Raw genomic sequence first — 14,152 nt, 5'->3', positions numbered from 1 at the left:
CACCAGCTGAAAGACTTTACATGATTACGTCACTGATTACCTGTCCGGCGCACCTGAGGATGATCAGCACCGGGTCACGTGTTTGTCTGGAGTCCACAAAAAGCCTGAGCGCGGCGGAGTCTGACGTTTGAGAGTGCAGCAGCAGCAGGTCGGTATCAGAGAGCACGGCAGGAGTTTAAGTTCAAGGGCGTCTTTATTCAGCGCTAGAAGGAAATCATTTGAGTCGCTAGTTGGTTTAGAATAAAATAACTAAAGTTATATTTCTTCAGCAGATATAAAATAACTTTTTTACTTTGCGAAATATTTAATATTTGTTTATATTTACCTCCAGTAAAAGCTGTTTTAGTTTTATTTATTTAGTATCTAATACGTGAGTTATCTTTGCTCAGATATTTTGACATTTCAGTGAGTTACTTATTTTTTATTTTTATCTACAGGTGTTTTGGGGGGGAAAACCCCAAGTGTGGTAATGTTAACTCTGGTGCCATAAGCACATCGCAACATGACGGACTTTTTTTTTTTCTTTCTTTCTGTATTGTATGGATTGACTTCTTTTCACAGGTCATTAAGAAGAACATGTTGCCTGTGAAATAATAAAACGTTTCAAACACTTCGTCTCTTGTTTCAACACAAAACTCATGAGCAGCACACACGCGCACACCAGGTGTCTCTGCTAATTAACACAAACTGGCTAATTAACGTTTGCGGACGGCCAGCAAGGGGAGCAAATGGAACACAGCTAAAACTAGAGAAACTTTAACCTCTGGGAACTTTTTGTAGTATTAAGTTAAAAGTAGTTTAAGGGCAGTTTTGGTCTGAAAACTATTAAAAGTTTATGTCAGGTAGCCGTTAGCATACTAGCTTCAAACGGTTAACCGTTGGCTTTGTCTGTGACGTCAGGAGCGCGACACGTATGAACTCGCGCGAGGTTTTCCCCCCCCCGCCTCCAACCGATCCAACATGGCGCCGTAGAGACGTTGTTATTGTTCCGTCGCTCCATCAAAGCTTTCGCGGTGCGAGAGACGGGAAACCACGCAGAAAGGCGGACGGACGTGTTCATGCGGGCATGAGAGCAACATCCGAAGAAGATGATCAGGTCCACCGGCTTCTTCCGAGGGATTGACTGTCCGTTTTACGCGGAGTACAGCGAGGGCAAAGGCAGCAGAAATGGGTGCAACAGACCGTACTGTCACTTCAGGCACAGCCAGCAGAGACGGCCGTCCTACGGAGCTCCAGCAGACCTGAAGAAGCAGAGAGACCTCCACTCCGCACAGAAAGGTGCAGAGCATTGTTTTATTTCATCGCTACTTTGTGTGTGTGTGTGCGGAAAATGTGTCGACACGGGCTAACGAAGCCAGCCGCCGTGTGAAGTGAATGTGTGTTACCTTTTAGTTGAACCGTACAAATAATACCACCGAGGTTTCAAACCAGTTCACGTCACCGATGCTTAATACAAACTGAGGTATAGCTAGAAGGGTACAATGTAAGCTGAATTTAGGGAAGTAGAAGTGTCAAAGTACTGGAAGAACAGGAATTGGGGAGGAAATACAGCGAAGATCTAAATATGAAACAAATAATTAAGGTAGCGGATCATGTAGAAATAGTAATAACTTTCAGTAATGTGACAGGGGAGCTGTAATTTAACAATACAGGAGATGGAAAGTGTCTGACTGCAGAGATAAAGCCAATATTGTTAGGTAGTGTGATTAACTTATAGTCAAGAATAATAAACTACCTGTTCTGCTGGATTTTTTTGGTTTCACAACTTTCATCTGATCTTTTGTTTGTTCTTCCTCTCTTGCGATGACAACCCTGTCACATTGAACTCTGGCTGACTGCATCCTCTGAGGAAGATCTTGACACGCAGCAGAAAGTTGATTCTCTTACTGAAACACAATGACTCTCGTTCTGATCTTTGTAACAGCTGTCTCACTGCTTGGGATTGTTTGGATAAATAAGACAATACAGTATTATGCTCCAGGGATTGCTGTCGCACTAAAATGGAGTGTGGCCTTCTGCCAATGAATGAATATGATTTAATTTTTGACAAAGAAACTTTTTGTAATGTGGATCCGTGACAACATGGCCAGTATTAGATAAGTATTGAGGGCAGACCAGACTGATGCGTTTCTAGGTAAAAGCTAGTAAGTGGACTTGATTGTTTTGTTGGTGAATTTTTATCAACCCTGCTTGTCTTGCATCCCTGCAGAACAAGGCTATGATCCCTTCAACCCAGAATTTGTGAGGCCTCAGGAGCAGCAGAATGGAAATCCGGCTGACTCAGGAGATCTCAGCGGTGCTCTGGAGCTGGTCAACAAGGCCATCGAGGAGGTCCGCAGCGAGGTGGAGAGGGAGAAGCGGAAGCTCTCAAGGATTGGAGATGAACCGTACAATCCCAGTGAGAATACCAGTTTGTCTTCATCTGATGCTGTTAAAACCAAAGCACCACCTACGCACATGGCCTATGACCCTGGGAGTTATCAGATGACATCAGGAGGTTATAATCCCACACCTGGCTGCAGCAAATATACCTTGGATTCAGACAACCAGGGGAGCAATAGTAACTCTATGGAATATGTTCCTACTTCAGTCAAAAAGCCCCCATCTCGGACACAAACCCACCAACCCCCTTCTCCTCCCCCCAGTCCAAAATACTCAAACAGCACTTCCACCTCCAAGTGTAAATACACTGTAGACAATTCAAGACCGTCTACAGATATGGAGTATGACCCGCTGTCAAACTACTCGGCAGGAATCACAGTGAAAAGTAAGAGGGCCAAGGGTGCACAAACTGTTAAGACGGAGGTGAGGAAGACACACAAACCAGATGTGTCAGATGAGGAGTGTGTTGTAGCTGCGAAAAAACCACGAAAGCAGAGCGTGGACTCAAAAAAGTACACTTTCTCAGACTCTGATGGGGAGAGCTCAGGAACGGAGTATCGACCCACCTCACTAAGTAATCTCCAGCAGAGAAAAGGCAACAGTGGTTCACTCTGGAATGCTGTGGGCAAGGAGAGAAAAGAGAGAACTGAAAGTATGCTCAATGCACTAACGCAGAGGAATAAAGAGGACTTGACAGGGGACTCAGATTTCCAGGAAGATATTGAACAAAAGGACAACCAAGAGAAAAGGAAGGTGGCGAGTCGAACTAGTCACGAGAAAAGTGGCAAATCTGAAAAAGTCCATAAACTTGAAAAGGAAGTAAACAGAACGAGTGGTAGTAAGAGTAGCAGCAGCAGCAGTAAAGACAAAGGGTCAATAAAGAACTCGAACCAGGACTCTGCAAAGAAGGAGAACAAGAGTCATGGAAAAAGAGATGATAGGAAAAACATGGTTAAGATTAAAACGTCAGATAAAGTTCAAAGGGAAGGCAGAGATGAGAAGAGAAGTGATGGTAAGATTAAAGCTGTGGAAAAAGTAAAAACGGACTCAAGCAAACGCAATAAAAATACAGAAAATGGTGCAAGGGAAAGCAATAAACCCAAAATATCAGACAAGGAAAAGGTGCTCAGCAAGTATAAGGACCGCCCAAACAAAAACGGTAAACTCGATAGCAGTAAAAGAGAAAAGGATGTAAAGAAAATTAGTAAAAGTGGTTCTAGCAGCGCGAGTAGTAGTAAAAACAGTAAAGATAAGGTGAAGCAAAACAGCTCGTCCAATGGGAAAAGGCTTGAGGACAAACGGCGAAGTCTGAGTCTTAGTCACGCAGACCTCTTTGGAGATGAGAGCCCAGAGGAGGCAGAACCGATAGACGTGGACGATGACGACGAGGAACCCGAAGAAGTCCTGGTGAGAAAATCTGCTGACGCTTTAAAGAGAGGGCGCCTGAACAAGAGGAAGGCGTCAGAGCTGACGCCGTCTTCCTCCGAAGACGAGGGTGACCACGGTGAGGAGGGCAGTGTGGCAGGTAAGGACGTGGTTGACGACATCGGAATCGACTTCTCTAGTTTCCAGGACGATCTGGACTTTGACTCAGATCCCATGGAGGAGTGTTTGCGGATCTTCAATGAATCCAAGGATGTGAAGAGGGAGGACAAGGGAAGGCAAGCTAAACAGGTATCACTATTTCTTTCTTGCCACACTTTGGTTGACTGGTCAGATTTTGCAAACCAGTTGTTTTGGATTGAAAAGAACCCACTATTCTCTGCCCTCTTAGCCTTCCAGGGATTCAGAGGAGGAGAGAAGCACAGAGAGCACTTTAACCACTCTTTTCCCCGGTCAAAAGAAAAGAGTCTCCCATTTTGTTGCCAAAGGAAATGTAAGTGTGTCACCTTGACTTCTTTGTCTTCCTCCATCCCACGAGGTCTCTTAAGAGTCTAATTTATATCAGTCAGCGAGCACACAATATCTCAGAAAAGTGTATAACAAAACACATTTACTGTATGTTTGTGTGCAAAACACTAATTACAGTCTCAGTTAGTTAGTGTCAGTTACCATGACAACTTTACCACAGGCTGAATGTAGAACATGAAAACACAGGGGTAAAGTAACCAAAGCCCTTTGGGTAAAAAGCCAGTTTTGTGTTTACGACTTAAAGTCAAACTCACTTCCTGTCAGTGCAGGCACGTAGGGACAGCATTGTGACATGGTTAAAGTTCTTCACAGGCAGCACTGATGCCACTTTAGGAAGCCTAAAATCAAACATTAGAACCTAGAAGGAAGTAAACAACGAGAGAACTACATGGTGTCGGGGATTTCCACTGAAACAGGTTGTAGCTTTTTAAATACACCGTCTGATTTGACAGTAAGCGACCAGCTGACTGTGTTTGTTAAACAGGCAGTGATTAGACTTCCATCACCTTATAAGGATGCTTTTGATGACATGGCCTGACTATACTGTACTGTGTGTGGCAGTGCATTAAAGGCACAGTCTGTACGTTTGAGTTATAGTCACAAGAATCTAAGTTCTAGACTGCTGATTGAATTATTGAGACCTGATTTACTAAATAACATAGAAAGAGAGTTAGCTTATACTATATGTACTAATATATCACAGTTAGGTACTTGGCAGGCAAAGTTCAGGGGCTTCCATCTGGACCATCTTGTAGCCACTGACTTTATTTCTAGTCCAGGAAGCTAAAGAAAGACTTTAATTCATCCTCGTCATTTCAGCATCATTCATCAACACAACGTGGTCACCTTTTAATAAACCGTGCTGCTATTTTTTGCCAGAGTGACGCACCTGCTAAATCTGTGGTGCGACCGTACAAGAGACCCACAGCCCAGGAGGTCTGCTACCAGCGTATGCAGATGGCACAGCAGCAAGCTGCTCAGCTTTCTGCTTCGGTCAAAGTGTCCTCACAGAGCTCCAGCCCGAGCTTCTCTGGAGAGAAGAAGAGAATTGCGCACCGTCCCAACCCACAGATGACATCCTCTAAAACAAGTATGAGTGTTTCTCCTACTCTCTAATTCACTGCTTTCATTCATTTTCAAATAGTAATGGTCTCAAACTCTCTTTTCCGGTGGGTAGAAGTGGAGCTATTATTTTAAGTAGAAAGTCACATGAACTATGTGTGTGTCTGACTAGGTCCTGCAAATAAACCAGCCGCCAGTCGAGTGTTATCGCCCAACCAGACCCATCAGACTGTCAAGGCCCAAACCACCGCTGGAATCTTGTCCAAGACCATGTCCACTGTCATGCAGAAGAGGATGGCACACACACCCACTTTGAAGGTATCAGCAAGCCTCAAACTCCACAAAGCTTATCTAAATGTTTGTTTTGTGATTTTTGTGTTTGCACATCCCTAAATAACCTTGACGGTTTACCAGCAGTGGTGAGCCGCCTCGCTAAAGAAATTTTTTTTTGCTTAATCGGTCGGATGATATTCACTGTCAGTGTTGTCCTTCCGTTTTGACATTTTCAGAGTAGTTCAATGAAGCGCCCCATCATTCCCACTGAGTTCGGGGCCAAGGTTCCCACCAACATCCGCCAGCGCTACCTCAACACTTTCATAGATGAATGTGTCAAATTTTGCCCATCCGAGGACGTTGCCTTCCAGATGGTATGAATAACACCCAGCTTTCACCAACAGGGTAGAATAATGTCCCGTGTTGAGAATTGTGCTTTAGTTGAACAATTTTGTGGTTTTAATGTTTTCAGGCCCTTGATGAGGAGAGGCTGGTGTATGAGCGCAGTAGCAGTAAGAACATCTACCTCAATGTAGCTGTCAACACCCTGAAGAAGCTCCGCAGCAAGAGCAGCTCGTGTTCATCGCGTGTTACCAGTATGTCACTGCAGTCCCTGTGGTTTGCTCAAAGCACATGAACAAAATCTATGTACAAAACTAAGGATTAGTTTAAATGTGTCAGTGGTAACCTCTCTGTTTTTGTGTGTTTTTCCTCAGAGGACTCGGGTACAGGTGGTTACAGGAAGGCCCAGTCCCACGAGGAGGTCCTGGGGGGTCGTCTTGCTGCTACAACCAGTTTCACTGTCAACAGGATGGGTAAACAGCAGGAGGAGAAACTCACTGGTAAGTTTTCAGTAAAGATGCCAAGTAGGATCATTTTCAGCCCTCTTTTTCTTGAACATTTCCCGAGTATATTCTTTTCATATTTTTCTCGTTCTGTTTTTCTTCGGTCACCTGATCACATCCCTTGCAACACAAAAATGCAGATTATACCTCTGATAAAATCAAAACAAGCCAAGGGAAGAAAAAAAGCGAGGAGAAACTGAAAGATTCTTTGTGTCAGGCAGAGACTTGTGACCTTTTGTTTACTCCATGATGTGATGAGTCGGTTTACAGTAATAATGAAACTGCTCAAACACTCATGTGACAACCTCCAGGTGCTGTTAACTGTGAATGTGCGAGAAAATGTGTTTACCAACTGTAGTATCACTGGAATGAACTCTTGATGTGTGTGATTAACTTAATTAATAATACATCCTTAAAGTTATTTATCAAGTACAAAATTACAATCAAGTATCAAGATTACACCAACGTTTTTAAAGGTTATTCCAATTTTAATATTATTATGAATTGATAACAAGAGAGGAAAAGATTTGTCAGTCAGCTGGAAATGAATCAGCCGCTTCTTTGATCTTTTTCATAATTTTAATAAGTTTTAAGTAATTTCTGGAGCAGAAATGCTTCTTTAGGGAGAAGATTAACTGTTTTTTTGTCATCTAAACTGAATATATGTTGGTCGGACAAACTAAGAACAGATAAGTAAATAATGAAAATATTCATTAGTTGCAGCCCTATTGAAATCATAAATAACTTTAAGTGTCAGTATTTTGGCAACTTATGGAATAGATCAATTACTATTTAATGGACAATTAATATGTTAAATGCATTCTGAAATATAATAATTCATTACAGCTTTAGATTATTATAGTTAATTGATAAGCAGCAGGTTGACTTGATGGGTTTAGAAACCAGACTGTAACCCTTAAACCGAATGTTCAAATCCCACAGCAGTTAGCAGTTTGTGCCATCATACGTACAGTACAGTATGATGGCACCATGTAGAAAAGTATTTAATGTTGTGGAGAATTGAACTCATCAGTGGTCAGTTCAGTCAATAGAGAGAAAGCATACAGGAGTCCAAGAAGTCTTATGCTGAAAGGTTTATTGTAGTTTTATCAATAAGAATAGAGATTTATCAATACACCTGACGAAGAAGCTTTCCTCTGTGACTCATCTATATGCCTAAATGGTCATGCTCAATCAATCTACGACACAAGGTTTTTGCCAGGTTATTAGTGGTCATTAGTCTACAGACAAGGAAACACTTAGTGGTCTGACATTATTATCTGACTCTGTAGAGGCTTCTACATCATGTACATATCTGGTGTGAGTGAGACAGCCCTGTCCTCTGTCCTCAGTCACTGTAGTAATAATCACAATGGTGCACAAACATATAGCTGCTCTGTATCTCAAGCAGAAGAACTTAGTCCCCACAGTGACCTCAGGACATACACTTGACCCTGTGTGACCCCCATATGTAAAATTGTAAATTACCGCACATTTTTGATCAATTTGTCTGAGTTGAAAAAAAACCTTTCCACCTTCCATTTCGTCACAATTTCAGTGTAAGATTTAATTTAGTCTTTGTACAAAGACATTTGTTTGAATTGTCGCTCCGTCTCGCTGCAGGAGCCACACTGTACAGGAAGCTAGGAAACTACCTGATGACGGAGGAGCAGCTCCAGGAGAATGGATACCCAAGAGCAAACCCTGATGCTGCCGGCAAAGCCATCATATTCAACCTCCCAGAGAAAAAGGCCATTGCAGACCGTGAGTGGCGCCACAGCGCAATAAATATCATGGTTCAGAAGTTATTTGACTTTTCAGCTGACTCTCTGTGATGCCTTAACAGCGTTCAACAAGATCTGCTGTCGATGTGGAGCAGAGTACAAGATCAATGCCAATGGCAACTGTGTACGGAAAGAGGAATGTAGCTTTCACTGGGGACGATTGCGCAGACACAAAGGTAAGTTTATTTAGGGTAAATAATTAATAGACATCAATATTATGAATGCATATTCTGGTCTTTTTTTTGTAATGCGTACTGCCAAATAACTGTTAAGTTTCAACTTTCATTCACTCTGTCCGACTCTTTCCTGTCTTTCCTGTCAGTCGCTGGAGGCTGGGAAACCAACTACAGCTGCTGTGCTGCAGCTGTGGGCACGCCAGGTTGCCAAGTTTCTAAGGTATCCTCCTTCTCAACTGTCTTTCTTATTTGCACTTTAACAAGTAAAACAAATTGTCTTTCGTGGATCAGTGGGCTAATGTTGACATACAATGGGGCATTTTGTAAGAAAAACTGCTTGCAACAACAATGCTAACAGAGAAAGACACTAAAAACACAGTACCATAGCAAAGGCCAGTTTAGTAGCTGCAGCCTGTAGTTAGTGGTGTTATTAATACAGTGGTCCCTCGTTTATCGCGGGGGATACGTTCTAAAAATAACCCGCAATAAATGAAATCCGCGAAGTGAGTTTTACAATTAATATACATGTTTTAAGGCCGTAAAACCCCTAACCACACACTTTTATACAGCTTTTTACACGCATTTTGTACAGTACTCCCTTAGTGAATCAGGATGCAGAACACATGTGCAGTTCTCCCTTAGCCACTTTAGGACGCAGAACACAGTGCGCGTTAATACTGTACAGTACGCTGTAAAAAAAAAAGCATGCAAAATTACACTAAAAAAATCCGCGAAACAGCGAGTCCGCGAAAAGTGAACCGCGATATAGCAAGGGACAACTGTAATCATTATCCCACTGCATTTACCTTCAAGGATATATATTCTTCTTACCTGTGTCTTTTTACTGGAGCTCCACACTCAAGAACACATAAAACCTTCCTCTTAGTTGTTCTGAAGTAATTTTATGCACTTCCTAAACATTTCGTATTTCCACAGCAACATGTTCAGGACGGGCGTAAAGAGTCATTAGATGGCTACGTCACGACGTTCAGTAAGTCTCTACCACCTGATGGCAACGGAGGCGTGTTTGCTTTGGACTGTGAGATGGTGAGTCTGACGCGTTTTTACCTGCTGAAGAAATCAAAACTGTTGCGTGTGTCATATTTTGGATTCGATATATTAAAGGTGTATTTAATAGGAATGGAACATGGAGAATCACAGTGAAAGTGTTTTGTTTTGATGAATAAAAGTAAAATAAAATGAATCATTTCTCACTGTTACCAAACAGCTGCATGTCCTGACCCCCAACTTTTATCATATTTTTTTTTATTTTCATACTTGTTTTGTCTCTCCTGTGAATCAGTGTTACACAAAGCAGGGCCTTGAACTGACGAGGGTGACGGTTATCGACTCTGAGTTGAAAGTCATCTACGACACATTCGTCAAACCTGAAAGCAAAGTGGTTGATTACAACACGCGGTGAGTCTGTCTCCTTGACACTGCGTGAGTCGTGTCTTATGAATTTCTCTGGTAGTAGATGTAATTGTTAGCTGTACTCCTGCATCAGTGTTGTCTGTAAACCGTACATATTTACAGATTTTCAGGTGTGACGGAGGAGGACTTGGAGAGCGCCACCATCAGTCTGAGAGACGTTCAGGCTGTGCTGCTCAGTATGTTCAGTGCTGAATCCATCCTCATAGGACACAGTCTGGAGAGCGATCTGCTCGCTCTGAAGGTACCCTGACTCTTTATTCATCATCAAGACTTTATTTGATGCTTTTAAGGGACTTTGTGAATGATTCATACATCCAGCTTCACAATACATTTGTCCTTCTCTGCTGCTTGGTACTGACTGTACGCTGTGGTTTGATGACTTACAAAGACGTATTAATCAGTTTGTACCACACCTTTCTCTTCACACAAGTAACTGTGATTCATACTTTAGGAGCAGTGTGTCGGATTATAGTGGTGTAGTTACTGAAGTCACCTCACCTTCTCCGTACTATGGCACAATGTAGAGCCAGTGTTTAGTCTGTTTGTCAGGGCCATTGTAGAAACTTTGCAGCTACATGGCCGACTGTAGATATAAAAGGTTCATTCAAAGGTTACAGAAAGATAATATATAATAATATATACAGGTGATTACACAGTAATGAAAATGTAGTTATTAATCTGATATTCTATTTCTACCATACACTATAAACAGTGTCAGGCTTTTATAGTCTTATTAACTTATACTGTTAGCCCAAAATGCATTTACCAGTACAGTACAATACAGTCTCACAATATAAATATTACAAACTTACCTAAGTGATTAATATGATTGTGCTGAAAAAAAAAGTTTTGATAGTTGCCTTTCACTCCCACCGGTGCAGTTTCAGTGTTTTGTTCAGATTTTTAAAGAAAACGGTCGAGTATTGATTCAATTCTTTATTAAATTTCTGCTTTAACAATAGTGAGGTTTTAATGACTGAAGAGTGAAAGTCTTCACAGGTGTAGCATTTCTCTTGCAGAGTCCAAAAAGTGTTTTATAAAGTCAAACAGAGTAGGGCAGTGAAACATTGTGAAATGTTAAACAGTGCTATTCAGTTACCATCCAGAGGTAACTCAGGATTCGCGGTTGGCCTTCATTCCAGGCTGAGACACTGAGTCTGTACTGTTGGGCTGAAGTAAAAGTAAAACCCTCAGTGTCATGCTGCCTCTGTTTTTGTCTTTCTTGCCTTCAGCTAATCCACAGTTCAGTCGTAGACACGGCCATTGTGTTCCCTCACCGCCTCGGCTTGCCCTACAAACGTGCCTTGAGGAACCTGATGGCCGACCACCTGAAACGCATCATCCAGGACAACGGTGAGGAAATCACAAGTATAATATCATAAGAGTTGATATAAACTTGTGTTCTAATCTATTTGTTGCTGACATTGTGTGTGTTCTTAACGTCATTTTTTTTTTACGTTTTAAAGTCTTAAAACACTTCATCCTCAAATGAACATGGTCCTAACTACACAAACACAACCTCTCCTCTGCAGCCCATAGTCATATAATCATCTGTAACCGACCTCCACACAAACAAACCAAAGAATGATTGATAAGTTTGTATCAGTTAATAATAAACAATCATATTAGAGTTAATTTGCACAGCCCAGTGTCCTATATGGTGTTTTATAAACCACTTTAAGATGTATATGAAGTTCATTAGGAAAACAACACAGTGGGTTTCTCACAGATCGATCAAAGTAATGCAGTAAATCCTCTTTGAAGGAATGTCTGGTGTTACATTAAAGCGCCACAGTTCAATAAATGTCGCTGCTTTATTTATTTGGTTGCACTACATCAGTGTCACCAGCAGATGTCAGTAATGCACAGTGTTAGCTGAAGCCTGAGTCTCAGCTTTAGAAAGCATTCTGTACTGTACTTATGACCTGAAATATTAAGGACTAATGAAAACCTTCCATAGTCAGAGTTATAAAGATTCAGTTTCTCTGTGGTAAACTAACACATTCAGCCATTCTTTTCTCTTCCTCTCCATGTCCTTCAGCCTTAACAGTGCTGAAAGGTGGCAGGGAAAAAAACTTTTATTGGTTGGTTGGTCCACCTGTTTGGCCGTCTAGTGCCTCTATTGGGTTGACATTTATATTTTTGAGTGACATATCTGTATAGATTTTCCATGAAATTTGCTACAAACATTCATGTACCCCTCAAGCTGAATTATGATAACGTTATTGATGATGTTAATTTGTCTGATGCCTCTAAAACTAATAACATTCCCATCATGCTCAGCTGTACTTTGCATTTAGTGCAAATTAAGAAATGTTAGAATGATAACACACTATTACATAAATGGTGTTAATCATCATATCTGCGTATGTTCAGCACGTTGGCATGCTGCCCCTCATATTTAGCCTAATTAATTTGTGCATAATGTGAACTGTCTCCAGATGACTAGAGGATTACCCTGTATTGTTCTGCTGTTGAAGCTTTCCACGTGTTCAGGGCTGTAAAAAGAACAAAAAAACAATCACTGTCATTTGTTCATGTGTTCCCAGTGGAGGGCCATGACTCGAGCGAAGATGCGTCTGCCTGCATGGAGCTGATGTTTTGGAAAATCAAGGAGGACGCAAAGGTCAAAAGATGACCCCTGACCTCTCTGCTCCACTGTCCTCAGTTCAGCTTGTTGCCTTCACGTTGGCTGCAGGGAGACAGAGAAGTTCGGGAGGCCTGCACCTGCTCTCAGAGAGTTAAGGTCAGAGTGTCGGGGTGAGGGGGTAGGGAGAGAGGGATGGATGGTTCAGCACAGGTGGAAGTTTTCAGCAGATAAAAGCCAGAGGAGGGCCGTCTGTTGTCGCTGCCTACTGGACTGAATCAGAGAACTGCCGGTCCCTTCAAAGCAATAGGAGCCCAAATTAACAGTGTTTTCATTTGCTTATTGGTATTTCAGTTCTTAATAATGTTAGTTATACATGTATTTCTGTTTATTTAAGCAGTGTCTCAGTTTATGAATAAAACCTTTCTATAGAAGAACTGCTTAAAATGCCAGGGCATTGTCCTCTGAACGATGATGGTTGATATGATATTCATGCCGGGCTGTCTTCAGCCTAAATTGCACTATAGAAACGCTCTTGTTGTATAGGGCCCAAGTCTGAGTACCTCATCTGTGTTATAAAGCATTCACTTCTAATGAATAACACATTACTTAGTTACACTTAAGTGCATTGATGTCTTAGTCTGTCGAAACATTACTATGTAAATGCACTTGTGTTTTTCACATCGCACCTCGTCTTCCGTCACCGATGCTCTGTTTTCGGTGCGGCTCTTATCGAGTTGTTGGTTGGCTCTCAAACCTGACTAATCCTATAATACTTGATCATATAAAATACCCTCAGCAGACATGTAAAGTCTCTGCTGCTACCTATTTGGTATAGTTGATGGAATATATCACTGTATTTTATAGTTCAGACAAAATACTGACTATATCCACCACTGTCTCGGTGTCATGTGCAGTGCATGAAGTAAAACAACAGGAATCATTGTGATAGCAGGAATGACATGTTTATTCTTCCATAAAGACAAAAGTAGGTTCAGTGCTGTTGAATTGGGTTATTAATCACAGACAATTATCATTTAGTGAGTACCAGCTAACCTGTGTTTTATGTTGAAAATGACTGAAAAAATACTCGAGTGCTGTAAATATGCTGAAGCAGTTTCCTTTTGTATTTGTTCATTTTTGGTTGTTCATCTTTTTCTATTAAAATGTATTAGTTAAACAAAGTTGTTGCTCTGTCTTTACATCTCAGCGGTCCAATAAAAGTAAGCGAAGGATGCAAGCACTGTACACCTTACAAAGATTTGAATACTCAAGTGCCTCCATTTTATGCTACTTTATACTAAACCATGCTACCATATACAGCATGTCAGAGGCAAACATTCAACCTTTTACTGTACTACATTTATGTAACCACTGTAATTGCTGGTTATGTTGCTCAATAACATAAAGTTTCCCCTGCTGTTTTTAAAATGTAAGTGAACTGAACTTCAGTACTTAGTTTAAGGTTGTCAACTTAAGAAAATAAGTTAAGTAAACTTTCTGTGAGAAATTTGTTTGAGTCAATGACTGAAACAAACTTTCCATTTCCGATTTCTCACTTTAAAGAGTCACTCATTTATTTAATAGAAGAACTTGTAGCCGCTTCTGTCAAGGCAACTTTGTATCTTTTGAGTTCACAGATGATTTGTTGAATTTCAAGTGTAGAGAGGACGTAGGAAACAACCATGGCTTATCTTA

General features: G+C 41.3%; 1 protein-coding gene across 1 annotated transcript; it reads left to right on the top strand.

Moving 5' to 3' along the window:
- The first annotated feature begins 819 nt into the window (after nucleotides 1-819).
- Nucleotides 820-13,638, top strand: rexo1 (REX1, RNA exonuclease 1 homolog). The gene is made up of 16 exons (XM_019272378.2): nucleotides 820-1,278; nucleotides 2,210-4,056; nucleotides 4,157-4,258; nucleotides 5,173-5,383; nucleotides 5,528-5,673; nucleotides 5,865-6,002; nucleotides 6,101-6,224; nucleotides 6,345-6,470; nucleotides 8,097-8,237; nucleotides 8,320-8,433; nucleotides 8,580-8,653; nucleotides 9,370-9,480; nucleotides 9,737-9,852; nucleotides 9,970-10,108; nucleotides 11,100-11,220; nucleotides 12,417-13,638. The coding sequence occupies exons 1-16, from the start codon at nucleotides 1,089-1,091 to the stop codon at nucleotides 12,503-12,505; spliced, it is 3,789 nt and encodes a 1,262-aa protein (XP_019127923.2). The 5' UTR covers nucleotides 820-1,088; the 3' UTR covers nucleotides 12,506-13,638.
- Nucleotides 13,639-14,152: the final 514 nt, after the last annotated feature.

This window comes from Larimichthys crocea, chromosome XVII (assembly GCF_000972845.2).
Source record: "Larimichthys crocea isolate SSNF chromosome XVII, L_crocea_2.0, whole genome shotgun sequence".
NCBI lineage: Eukaryota > Metazoa > Chordata > Actinopteri > Sciaenidae > Larimichthys > Larimichthys crocea.
The sequence above is the reverse complement of the archived record's forward strand: the minus strand, read 5'-3'. Positions and strand labels throughout refer to the sequence as shown.